We start from the raw sequence: 14,190 nt of genomic DNA, 5'->3' as shown, positions 1-14,190 counted from the left end.
CACCGGCCGTAAAGCGAGGAGATAACTCCCACCCGAGCCGCAGCGTTAATGGACATGCCGAGCGAAGCGAGCCGCGACTCGGGCCGTTAACAAATACTACACCCGATTATGAGCGGTTTCCAAATCGTGCCACAGGTACTGAATTGGGAAAAGACTAAAGCGATCGGATAAGAGGAAACCAGAGTAAAGGAAGAACAAAGTGTGGTTTATTAATTATGTACAAAACCAAAGAGGAAACGAAAGGAATATACAGGAAGGAGAAGAAGAAGCAGGACACAGGGTAGGCTTAGCTATACAGTCTTAACTTAACGACCCCAGGACAAACAGACACTCACACGGGAATTGTAGCGGGCAGGGTGGAAGGTCCAGGTAGATGGTTTCAGGTAGGTCGACTCTGTCCAGGCTCCGGTTCCACGGGCGAAGAACGGCAGGCAGCTTCGCGTGTCGTCGACCGCTAGCAGACCTTACATATAGCGAGGGGCTGGGATGCTGCGTACGTAATACGTTTATCGAGCAAACGCTCTCTCTCTCGCAAGTTCATACAAGGGCTTTCCGAAGCAGTTCGTCAAAGGGCTCTGTGCAGCTTCATCTCTCAGCAGCCGACGCTCCCAGCAGACCTCCCACAAGCAGTCCGTCTCAGCCAGACCCCACAAAGCGCCGTCTCCAACCCGAGTCGACTCGTAAAAAAGGCTCGCGCTCCTGCTTATATTACGCGCCCCCAGATTACTCCGCGCTTCATAGAGCCACGCCCGTGATGGTATTTCATCAGCCCTGGTTGGTTGGCGAGGGCTTACCGGCTCCGCCCTTGATGGTGAGTTGACGTGGCCACACCTTGTTCTTGTGTCCCGCCCCCTTTTTCCTCGGCCTGAGACCGCATGGTCAATGGCGTTTGGAGCGAGCGCTAAGGCGACGAAGGCTCAATGCAGCGAACGCTGCTAATCAAACCACGTGACAATTTGGGGAGAGACAAGCCCTGACTGTAGGGGCGCATAATGGCGTAGTTTGGAGAGAGCAGCTGCAAAATGAACAAAAGGGCCTATTCTTATTGAATTGACACCGCAGATTCAACTATTGGGAACACAGCCTTAACGAGACACATAATAAGGAAATAACTGAAAGTCCTATGGTGTCCTACATGTTGCTGTGGTCTAACTATGGGTGCGACCTTTGACCTTTTAATGATGAGAATTATTTACAAAAGTGATTATTTATTTACAAAAGTGTGGGTTCTCAAAACCGCAACAATATATTTGGTTTGTTAGAATTACGTTTTTCCTTTATCATTACACAAGGAACATGGATAAACCATAATGGCTGATCGCCGCTGAATGCGCCATATTCGCGTGTAGGGTCATGTTGTTTAGAGGCTTCCTACAGATTTCCAGTGGCTTGTTGGCAAGGTTGTCCATATACATTTTGTCTCCAGATATATATAGATATGATTTTTGGCAGCCAACCTTTTACAGCACGCAGTGTCTGTTAAACCCATTTGCCCCCCCACCCCCCTCCCAATTATAACCCCTTTTTAGTGTCTTTAAAAAAACCAACAAACCTTTCATTTCCTTATCACCTCCAAACCTTTCACCTTCCCTGACCACGCCAATTCCCCCAATGAATTCCACCCTTCCTCCAACATTTTCAAATGAATCTCTGACTTGAAAATCTCAAGAAACCCAGTTTGTAATAAATATTCGATTTTCATTAATCGTTCAAAAGCTTTTCATTTTTTTTTTTGCCATGATCTTTTTTGATCTTTTTGCCATGCCATGATTTTGCCATTTTCATTTCATTAATCTTTTGGGTCTCACTATCTGCCATGATCTTTCCTGGGAAAACCACATTTCCAAGCTGGCCTCCAAAGCCAGTCGCCGACTGGGCATCCTCCGTCGTGCGAAGTCCTTCCTTGGCTCACCTGAGCTCCTCACCACACACAATGCTTTCATCCGCAGCTCAATGGAATGCTGTTCTCCCCTATGGGCCGGTGCTCCTGCCTCACACCTAGCTCGGCTTCGAAACCAAAGCTTTCACAATCATTGGAATCTCCCTTGATGAAGCTATCTCCAAGGGCCTTTCACTCACTCATCGCAGACAGGTAGGTGGTCTTTCTGTCTTCTACCGACTCCTCTCTGGCCTTGCTCCCCCAGCTCTCTCTGTGCTTTGTCCCCCAAATATTCCTACAGGTCGCACAAGATCTGCCAGCAACCCTCTGATGGTTAAACTGCCGAAATCTCGGCTCTCTGCTCACCTTCACTCTTTCATTCCTCTTTTCTCCCGCCTCTGGAACAAACTCCCACACTCCCTTCAATCCCACTCCTCCCTCCAGGTCGTTAAAACAGCTGTTCACCACCATCTCTTATCTTTCCCCATCCAAAACCTTGATCTTTTCTACCCCCACTAATTCACCCCAGATCCACCTTGTTTGAAATTCCACCTTCTTTCCTGGAAGTCCTGGCAGTGTCCATATGTTTTATACCTCTCCCACCCCCCCCCCCCTCCCATGCCTCCCTCCCCCCAAAGCCCTTTCCCTCTCACAGATGTTGTGTTTGTGTTCCTCCCCCTCTCGCCCCATCTTGTCTACCGCTCCCCATGTTAAATGTTTTATGTGTCGGTTTGTCTTTCTGTGTGATTAATGTTAGCTCTTTCACGAGCCTCGATCTTGTATCCAAAAAAACAAACAAAAAAAAACAACAAATTCTGAGGGCCTTTCTCTCACTCACCGCAGGCAGGTTGTTGGTCTTTCTGTCTTCTACCGACTCCTCTCCAGCCTTGCTCCCCCTGCTCTGTTTGTGATCTGTCCCCCAAATATTTCTGCAGGTCGCACAATATCTACCAGCAACCCTCTTATGGTTAAACTGTCAAAATAAAGATTCTGCTCACCTTCACTCTTTCAATCCTGTTTTCTCCCGTCTCTGGAACAAACTCCCTCACTCTCTTCAATCCCACTCCACCCTCCAGGTCTTTAAAACAGCTGTTCACCACCATCTCTTATCTTCCCCTATCCAAAACCTTGATCTTTTCTACCCCCGTTAATACACCCCAAATCCACCTCATTAAAATTCTGTTTTCTTTCTTGAAATCCCCTGTAGTGTCCATTTTGTTTATCCAGTGTACCCTTCCACAGACCTCCTGATGGATGTCGCTGTTCCCTATTGTTGCGTTTACCTCTCTCTCCCCCTATTGTCTTCCACTCCCTTTTTATATGTCATATGTGTTAGCTCTTGTACAAGCCTTGACTAATTATGTAAAATAATAATAATAATAATAACAAAAACAGTGTCATATCCTTTTGCTCATTGTGGCACTAGTGATTAAAAACTACTTCACTGCAGCACTCGTCATCCACGTTAGCGCTGCGCTAAATGTGCTAATTACAGTCTCATCTTGGGATTGCTGCGCAGATGCAGAAGTACCTAAAACCACTCGACACATTTGGTCGGTATGCTTATATACGGTAGTGCTCTTGCTTCACTAAGCTGAACTGAAGATTCGCATATTGAATCATATTTCCTTCTATAGTCAATAAGGCAATACAATACTGTATATGTGCACATGTGAAAATCATAGTAAAAGACAGCGCTGGACCGATTTATACCAAATTTTGCATACTTGTTGTGGTACCCAGGGTCAACTTATGGGCACAATACTCCTCCCCCACCCCTCCCCACCCTGCTCGGGGGGACGACTTACAACTTTCGCCCAATCTCCACTGACTTTTGCATACGTGTTGGTAATGGCCAGGGTTAAAAAAAAAAAAAATCCTCCCTCTGTGAGGAGGAGAAGTGGGTGGGGGTAGGGGAGCGTGGGTGTACTTGCCAATGCTCCTTGAGGGCGTGGGTGTTTTTTGTGTAATATAAATGTTATATTCACGGGAATATTAGGAACATGGATCGGCCTGTTTAGCATTCCCATTGGAACTAAAGGCTTATGATGCTTTGAAGCCACGTTCAAATCCCTTATGCTATATGTACAGACTTGGCATTTCATATGGAATATTTTTTTTGTGGGGGTGAACTTACTTTTCAAGATGACTTAGAACCAAAAGTTCATTGGAATTATGTTGAAATTATTCTAGATTTTGTTAATGTGACCTTTAAAATGTGACCACTTTCTGAATAATCCTCTCCAAGAAGTTCTGTCACTCAAGCTTTTGGGTCTCACTATCTGCCATGATCTTTCCTGGAAAAACCACATTTCAAATCTGGCCTCCAAAGCCAGTCGCCGACTGGGCATCCTCCGTCGTGCGAAGTCCTTCCTTGGCACACCTGAGCTCCTCACCACATACAAGGCTTTCATCCGCAGCTCAATGGAATACTGCTCTCCCCTCTGGGCTGGTGCTCCTGCCTCACACTTAGCTCGCATTCACGCTGTTGAAACCAAAGCATTCAGAATCATTGGAATCTCCCGCGATGAAGCTAACTCCAAGGGCCTCTCACTCACTCACCGCAGGCAGGTTGGTGGAGGGGGGGGGGGGGGGGTGGGGGAGACGACTTGCCAATGCTCCTTGAGGGCGTGGGTGTTTTTTGTGTAATATAAATGTTATATTCACGGGAATATTAGGAACATGGATCGGCCTGTTTAGCATTCCCATTGGAACTAAAGGCTTATGATGCTTTGAAGCCACGTTCAAATCCCTTATGCTATATGTACAGACTTGGCATTTCATATGGAATATTTTTTTTGTGGGGGTGAACTTACTTTTCAAGATGACTTAGAACCAAAAGTTCATTGGAATTATGTTGAAATTATTCTAGATTTTGTTAATGTGACCTTTAAAATGTGACCACTTTCTGAATAATCCTCTCCAAGAAGTTCTGTCACTCAAGCTTTTGGGTCTCACTATCTGCCATGATCTTTCCTGGAAAAACCACATTTCAAATCTGGCCTCCAAAGCCAGTCGCCGACTGGGCATCCTCCGTCGTGCGAAGTCCTTCCTTGGCACACCTGAGCTCCTCACCACATACAAGGCTTTCATCCGCAGCTCAATGGAATACTGCTCTCCCCTCTGGGCTGGTGCTCCTGCCTCACACTTAGCTCGCATTCACGCTGTTGAAACCAAAGCATTCAGAATCATTGGAATCTCCCGCGATGAAGCTAACTCCAAGGGCCTCTCACTCACTCACCGCAGGCAGGTTGGTGGTCTTTCCGTCTTCTACCGACTCCTCTCTGGCCTTGCCCCCCCAGCTCTCTCTGGGCTCTGTCCCGCAAATATTCCTACAGGTCGCACAAGATCTGCCTGCAACCCTCTTTTGGTTAAACTGCCAAAATCAAGACTCTCTGCTCACCTTCACTCCTTCATTCCTCTTTTCTCCCGCCTCTGGAACAAACTCCCTCACTCTCTTCAATCCCACTCCACCCTCCAAGTCTTTAAAACAGCTGTTCACCACCATCTCTTATCTTCCCCCATCCAAAACCTTGATCCTTTCTACCCCCGCTAATTTCACCCCAATTCCACTTTTTGAAATACCAACTTCTGTCCTGGAAGTCCTTGGTGTCCTTGTGCTTTATACTTCTCCCTCCCCCCCCCCCCCCCTTCCCATGCCTCCTCCCCTCGGGCCCTCTCCCTTCCACACATCTCCCTGCTCTCGGATGTTGTGTTTGTGTGCTTCCCCTTTTCTCCCTATCTTGTCTTCCGCTCCCTCTTTTTGTGTATTTTGTTTGTCTGGTCGATTTGTTTGTGAAGTAAATGTTAGCTCTTTCACGAGCCTCGATTCAGTATACAAAAAAAAAAGAAAAAAGAAAAAAGAAAAACAAACAAACAAAAAAAACACATTTGACATTTCGAAGCAAATAAATTGATCCTTGAAAGTGATGTAAACTGATATCGAACTCAATTCACGGACAGTACTGTGTTAAACTTCTGTGCGTTTTCCAGAAGTATCTCTTTATTTTGCACATTAGCCCAAAATCTTTTTAACAAAAACAAAAGTTACATTACGACTGGGTTTACGGACAGTAAAATTGAGTGGAGTGGAGTCGCCATTGAGTCTGCCCTCTGCATGGTCCCGGCTCTGCTCCTAGCTTCGCCTGCCCAGCTCCTTCGCTGTTTCCTCGGGCCCGCTCCCGTGGGTTGTGGCCATTGTTTGCAGCGGTGGTGGTGGCGGTTTGCCGCCGTGATCTTGATTAGCGGCGGCGGTCGTTTGCCGCTGCATTTGCCGCTTTGCCTCCTCAACCTTGGCCTCGTGCTCATCTCTTCGCTCCTGTCTGCCCTCTGCTCGGTCCCGGCTCTGCTCCTGGCTTCATCTGCCCAGCTCCTTTGCTGTTTCCTCGGGCCCGCTCCCGTGGGTTGTGACGATTGTTTCGCCTCCTCAACCTTGGCCTCGTGCTCGTCTCTTCGCTCCTGCCTGGCATGGCTCTGCGGTACTCCGCCGCAAGGCTTCTTCTGCTTAATACCCGCTCCACCCCATCATGCATCTCTGCAATCAAATCCAATGGACTCCTGCGACGACCCAGGTACATTCACCGTGGCTCCGGTCATAAGTTTGTTCATTTACAATCAGGTCACTCCATCCCCATCCTCTGGTCGGCTCAGCGCACTCCCACTCATCGTCCCAGCGCACCTGGTCACAGCAACGCACACAATCGCACCTTGGCCACATCACCTGATTTCATCCCCGCCGTACAAAACAACATCAAGCTCACCCTGTTCAATACCCGGTCCCTCAACAACAAATCCCTCATCCTCAACGACTACATCCTGGAAAATAAACTGGACTTTCTCTGTCTCACTGAAACCTGGCAACAACCTCTGGACTACTTCGCACTCAACCTCACCACACCCAATGGATATTCCTACATCAATAAACCACGCTCGGAGGGCCGAGGTGGTGGAATTGCCGTTATTCACCGACAAGACATCAGGACCAGCCTCATCTCCATCGCATCTGCTCCATCATTTGAACACCTGGCTTTTAAACTCTCTGGTCACACACAGTCAGTCATGGCTGTTGTCTACCGCCCTCCCAAACCACACGCATCATTCCTGTCTGACTTCTCCTACTTTCTGACCCAGCTATGTTCCCTCTCCCCCTCAATGCTCCTCCTTGGTGATTTCAATATCCACATGGACTCCACTGACTCCACGATAACCACCGACTTCACTGATTTACTCACCTGCTTTAACCTCACTCAACATGTCAACTTTCCTACCCATAACCGTGGTCACATTTTGGACCTTGTCTGCTCTACTGGATTAATCTTGCACCATCTCTCTGGCTCCGACCTCACCCTCTCTGACCACTTAGCCATCACTATGACCATCAACATCCCCGCCCCAACACCAAGGCATTATTGCACTATCAACTTCCGTAAGCTAAACGCTCTTTCACCTACCTCACTCATCCACCCTCTCTGAAAAAATGTCCACTTCTCCCTTCGTTGACCTCCACAACCCTTCTGATCTCACTGACTACTACAACCACACTCTCTCCTCCTGCCTTGACCAACTTGCGCCTATAAAAACCAAAACGGTTTCTTTCACCCATTCTGCTCCCTGGTTTACCCCTGAACTCCGCCTGATGAAAACTCGTGCTCGCCAACTTGAAAGACTCCGCAATAAAACAGGTCTCACAATTCACTCCCAAGCCTACAAGGACCACCTACAACACTACAAAGATGCCCTCTCCCGCGCCCGCTCCGCCTACTACTCTCAAATTATCCACTCTGGCTCCGGAAACCCAAAAGCACTCTTCTCTACAATAAACAAACTCCTCAGCCCCCTGAACACCACCACCCAGTCATTCACAGTAGACAACTGCATCTCCTTCCTTTCATTCTTCCAACGCAAAGTTGAAAACATCTACAACAGCTTGACCACCGCCGCAACCGCTCACCCTCAAACCACCTGCCTCCCCTTATCCTGCCATCCCCTGTCTCAATTCTCCCCAATCTCCCCTACTGACCTCTCTGATCTCCTCATAGGAATGAAAACTGCCACCTGCACTCTTGACCCCATCCCCTCCAGCTTTGTCAAGGCCTCCCTTCCTGCTCTCTCTCCACTTATCATTGCAACAATAAACTCCTCCCTGTCTACAGGCATCGTCCCACCATCCCTAAAAATTGCTGATGTTACCCCCATTCTGAAACAACCTGGACTAAACCCTGACACCCTAAACAACTTCAGACCCATCTCCAACCTACCCTTTCTGTCGAAAGTTTTGGAACGCGCTGTAGCCGCTCAACTCAAACATCACCTCTCTGCCAATAACCTGTATGAAACATTCCAATCCAGATTCCGCTCCAACCACAGTACTGAAACTGCTCTCCTCAAAATCACCAACGACCTTCTCCTCTCCTCTGATGCTGGCAACCTCAACATTCTCATCCTCCTCGACCTCAGCGCCGCCTTTGACACCATCGACCACACCATCCTCCTCACCCGACTTGAAACCACCTTTAATGTTACTGGCACTGCCCTCTCTTGGATTAAATCATACCTCTCTGACAGACGCCAGTTCATCTCCATCAATAACTGCAAATCCCCCACTGCTCCCCTCCCCCAAGGTGTCCCCCAAGGTTCAGTTCTTGGCCCCCTTCTCTTCATCCTTTACCTGTCCCCCCTCGGTCACTTAATCCGCCGTCATGGTCTCCAATTCCACTGCTTCGCCGATGACATCCAGCTTTTCATCTCCACCAAGTCCATCTCCACCGCCACCCACTCTATCCTGACAAACTGCATCACTGAAATAAAATCCTGGCTTCAAATTCACTTCCTCAAACTTAACTATGATAAATCTGAAATAATCATCATTGGCCCAAAAACGCTCATAAAATCCACCAATAACTTTGCCCTCAACATCGACGGTATCCCAGTATCCACCTCCCCTCACATCTGGAATCTTGGCATCATCTTTGACCAAACCCTCTCCTTCGACAAATGCACTAAACAGATCACAAAGACAGCCTTCTTTCACCTGAAAAACATCGCTCGTCTCCGTCCATCCCTCTCCTCCATGGCTGCAGAAACCCTCATCCACGCCTTCATCACCTCCCGTCTGGACTACTGCAATAGCCTCCTCGATGGTTCACCCTCAACAATCACCAATAAACTCCAATACATTCAGAACTCCGCTGCCCGTCTACTCACCCATTCCCGGACCCGTGACCACATCACCCCCGTCCTTTACAAGCTTCACTGGCTCCCCATCTCCCAAAGAATCCAGTACAAAATCCTCCTCTTGACCTACAAAGCCCTCCATAACCTGGCCCCATCCTACCTGGCTGACCTCCTCTCCAGACACACTCCCAACCGCAACCTCCGCTCTGCTGGTACCAACCTCCTGACCCCGCCCCCCCCCCATCCGGACCAAATTCAGATCCTGGGGGGACAGGGCCTTCTCCATCGCTGCTCCCACCCTCTGGAACTCACTACCTTACACCATCAGAGACTCCTCCTCACTCACCACATTCAAAACATCACTCAAGACCCACCTGTTCAACACTGCATTCCACATTTAACCCACAGCATTTAACCCCTGACTATCTCTTCTCCTTCTCCCTCCTTTTTGCTTTGAATATTTCCCTATTGATTCTTGTTTTTTGCAATTGTTTTTATGTTTTGCTATGCATTATGTTTTGCACTCTGTCAAAGCGTCTTTGGGCTCCCTGAAAAGCGCTATATAAAATAAATGCATTACTATTATAATTATTATTAAAATTACAGTTCAGTACTTCATGTAACCCCCACAGGCATTCAGTAGAGCACGTACACGTTGAGGCATGCTGTTCACGAGGTTTGCCAAGGTTTGGACAGGAATCGCTTGCCATGCAGTTACAACAGCCTGCTGCAATTCACGCACAGAGGCAGGCTGCTGGTCCAAGTTGTCGATTTGATGCGTTAATTCTGCCCACAAGTTCTCTATCGGATTCATATCCGGGGACATGGCAGGCCACTCCATATGCTCTACACCACGGTCAGCAAGAAAGTGTTGGATCATGCAAGCACGATGAGGCCGTGCATTGTCATCTTGGAAGACACCCCTCTGGAATAGGGACACCCCTCTGAGCATTTCGTTTCAGGATCTTTTACACCTGACCTTGAGTGATGCCATACTGCCGAGCAATAGCACGCTGTTTCATGCCGGAATTTCGTAAAGCCACCACTAAATGACAAACAGCATTGTCGAGTTGACGGACCATCTCCAGGGGAAGCGGCAATAACTTTTGTAGACGTGCAGCAGTTGTTTTCCACTAATACAGAATGCAACAACCCTTATATGCCCGATTGTGAAGCCAATCGTCAAATGTACCTGTCCGTACATTTTGTCACGCCAACTGTGATATAATCCTGTTATTGACTTCTTGCTGCGACAGACAATCAGTGACATGGTTCTTTTAACAAAGAAATCACCGAAGCGTATAAGAAACTCACCACATTGATATACCGAGTTCAGAAAGTAAACCCAAGTCAAGAAAAAAAAAAAATCCCATATTAAATGCCAAGTCTGTATTTGGCCATTACTCTACTAATGTCGTGGTAATTCACATAATGTCCATGGAATCTTTAAATGAATTTTCCTGCATATCATTTATGTCCAAGCTTCATCAAGAACCTTGGGACAATGTCACAAAAACAAAAGAAAACTTGGGAATCCATGGAAATCCAGATATTTATTCCATCTAGTTTGTGTTTAAGCCATTTACTTTTTGACAATGTGAGTCGATTCACTTTTTTGACAATGTGAGCGATTGTGAAAGACATTAGTTCCACTCTACTTGTGTTGTGAATTTGATTATTTTAGGAAGTACCTGGCCTCGGTGTTTGAAAGCATCCAGAGGCTGTGCTACATGGGCCTACTCCAGTTTGGTCCTGCTGACAAGTATCAGGAGAGAGACCAAGTAAGTTGGTTCTGGATTTAGCACGATTATTATCATACTTGTATTTTATATGATATGTTATTGTACTATGTCACTTTCAGTGTTATGTTTGGTTACATTTTATGAGTTCTCAATCTTAATATGATAACAACCGGCATTTTAAGGCCATTTTCCCTACTAGAGCGGGGGTTAGCCTTGCGGGCCCCATGACAATCTTCTCCATTTTGCCCTATTTAATTCCTATATTTTACCCTATATTTAAAATCTTAATATGATAACATACCTGCAAATTTTACTGCTGACAACTTTTACAAGAGAGAGCAAGACATCAACCCTCTTATGGTTAAACTGCCAAAATCAAGACTTTCTGCTCACCTTCACTCCTTCATTCCTCTTTTCTCCCACCTCTGGAACAAACTCCCTCACTCTCTTCAATCCCACTGCACCCTCCAGGTCTTTAAAACAGCTGTTCACCACCATCTCTTATCCTCCCCCATCCAAAACCTTGATCTTTTCTACCCCCGCTAATTTCGGTCCCCTTGTGTTTTATACCTCTCCCCCCCGCCCTCCCCCTCCCATGCCTCCTGCCCCCAAGCCCTCTCCCTCCCACACTTCTCCCTGCTCTCAAATGTTGTGGTTGTGTGCTTCCCCTTCTCTCCCCATCTTGTCTTCCGCTCCCTCTTTTTGTGTGTTTTGTTTGTCTGGTTGATTTGTTTGTGAAATAAATGTTAGCTCTTTCACGAGCCTTGATTCAGTATACAAAAAAAACAAAACAAAAAAAAAACCCCCTAATATGATGCATGCACATTCTGGAAGACATTGTGACTAAGCTAAACAAGTATTTCCTTCAAACAAACAAATTACATCATGCAAAGTTTGTTCAAATAAAACACACTCACTCGAACCATTCGGGCAAAATTAGTGGACAAATGAAAAGTGTCCATCTTCAAGCATCATCACCTAATCAACTAGATGGTATTCATTGAATATTTACCCTGCTCAGTCAACTTGTTGTGAGCCAACTCTTATGTTTTTTAAGGTTGTTTTTTTTGGATCCAATATGGCTGCCAGACCACATGAGCAATGACATCATAAATTTATATTCTCTAATGTAATTGTTGCATACATCATGCTCAATAAATTTCAAACTGATCAGACTAATCGTTGTCCCTGTCGAATTATGACATCATAATTACAGCACCAATGACAACATCATTAACAACACCTATTCCCCATATGGAGTTATTTACAATGAGCCACGTTAGTAGATGTAAAGTGTCGGTTCCAGAACACCCTCCAGCTCAGACCACATTCCCCACATTCCCCACATTCCCCACATCCCTCTTGTCCCCAAATCGAAACTACCTCAACCCAAAACAGGAAGTGACTAACCACAAACCGGAAGTGACCAATTAATTATTATAATTTGCCAATTTTCACATTTTCCAAAATTTCTAAAATAATTAGAACTATCAGTTTTTTAACCATGTGGTTAAAAAAATTATTTTGCGAATATTGGTATTGCTAGTTTGTAAATATTTGTGAATATTTATGACAGCGAATGTGAATCCCCATGGAGAACAAGCACGGACCCCTGTCGCAATCCGACGGTCATGCGGTCGGTTACCCTCCATATAGGAACTCTCATCCCTTACTATTACAAACTAGTCCTTTAAATAAGAAATACTAACTAAAAAAAAAAAATTTTTTAGTTTAAAGAAATATAGTATATTAAAATGGTGTATTGCTATGTTTGTGAACGTGAATATAAACATTATAAAATTCATGAGCTCACCCCCAAACACAGGGCTAAAGAGCTACAGATGATGGTTCCGCTTGAACGGGAAAAAATATATTGCCACGTTTGTGATAAGACAGTCTTGAAGAGGAGCTTTCCCACTCATCTTAAATCACGCAAACATGCACTCAAACTTTTACATATGGTAGCTCTGCTTGAACGAGAAACAAAATATTGTCGCGTTTGTGATGAGACGATCTTGAAGAGGAGCTTTCCTACTCATCTTAAGTCACAAAAACACATAAAGTTGTTGGGGTACACAATTAAGGACACTGATGGGGCATTTAATGGACATATTAAAATAAGGATTTTTAATTTACCACTCCCAGGACCAAAATCAATAGCTGAGGTGGTTGAAACAATCAAACCCGCAGTTAAAAGCTATGTAAAGAATACGTTGACTGAGATTAACCCCCTTAAATTTTATATGGGAGTAAAAATGGAATTGAAAAAACCAAATACTGAAATAGGGGATCTTATTATAAAACGTTATATGAGAACAAAACCTTACTTTATCGCATCACTCCAGGGGTTCTTATTAATGGACGTTTATGAAAAACTTATAGAACAAGAACAACTGGTAGATCATTCGCTTGTTGGTAGTGGATTTACTATTACTAGAATACTTTTCATCGATATACATGTTCTAAAATCAAACCCCCTAAAAGCTTCTTCTTACATTGATTTGCCGACAGTTAGAAAAAATAAAAATGCGGTTATTAATATTCAAAACAAAGATCATAAATGTTTTCTATGGGGTGTTGTTGCATGCCCACATCCCGCTGAACATAATGTCCAAAGAGTATCACATTATGAGAAATATGAAAATGAGTTAAATGTTAATAGTTTACAATTTACAATGACATTATCTGATATTCCTAAATTTGAAAAAATGAATAATCTATCTGTTAATGTTTACGGACTAATTGTTAAAAACAAAGTTCAGGTTTTACAAACTTCTGATAACTATAAAAATGATGAAACTCATATTGACCTTCTACATTATAATTTGGCAGAAAATTCACATTATGCTTCCATCAAAAATTTATCAAGATTAGTTTCTTCACAAATAAACAAACACGAGTCTAAAAAATACATCTGTAAGCGATGTCTCAACTTCTTTAATAGTCAAGAAAGATAAGACAAACACTTACAATACTGTGTTATACATAAAGCCACCATAATTAATATGCCAGTAGAAGGTTCAAACATATCATTCAAAGATTTCAATAAAACTATGGCCCATCCATTCGTGATATATGCCGACTTTGAATGTATTCTTGAAAAGATGGATAACGCTTCTTCAAATCTAAACGAATCATCCACGAATAAATATCAAAAACATACTCCTTGCGGTTTCTGTTATTATATTAAATCATCCGTTAGCGATGAATACAACAAACTAGAAATTTATAGGGGGGAAAACATGGCTTATGAGTTTATAAAAACGATTAGAAACGGACTGTGCTCTCTTAACGTTGATTAATGAAACAAACCAATAAAGCGATGAACCCCCTAACAAAAGAAGAAGAAACAGAATTTAACCAACCAAATAGCATCTGTCATATCTGTGAGAAGAA

At 44.7% G+C, this 14,190-nt stretch overlaps 1 protein-coding gene across 1 annotated transcript in view; it reads left to right on the top strand.

Annotated features, from left to right (window-relative positions):
- LOC137437231 (general transcription factor 3C polypeptide 1) overlaps window positions 1-14,190 on the top strand; it is a 405,949-nt gene that overhangs the window by 211,910 nt on the left and 179,849 nt on the right. Inside the window, exon 21 of the mRNA XM_078766829.1 lies at window positions 10,737-10,833. Coding sequence (XP_078622955.1) covers window positions 10,737-10,833 — 97 coding nt within the window. The remainder of the gene's footprint in view (window positions 1-10,736; window positions 10,834-14,190) is intronic.

This window comes from Myxine glutinosa, chromosome 12 (genome assembly GCF_964187855.1).
Source record: "Myxine glutinosa chromosome 12, kmMyxGlut1.1, whole genome shotgun sequence".
In the NCBI taxonomy this organism is placed as follows: Eukaryota; Metazoa; Chordata; class Myxini; order Myxiniformes; family Myxinidae; genus Myxine; species Myxine glutinosa.
The sequence above is the reverse complement of the archived record's forward strand: the minus strand, read 5'-3'. Positions and strand labels throughout refer to the sequence as shown.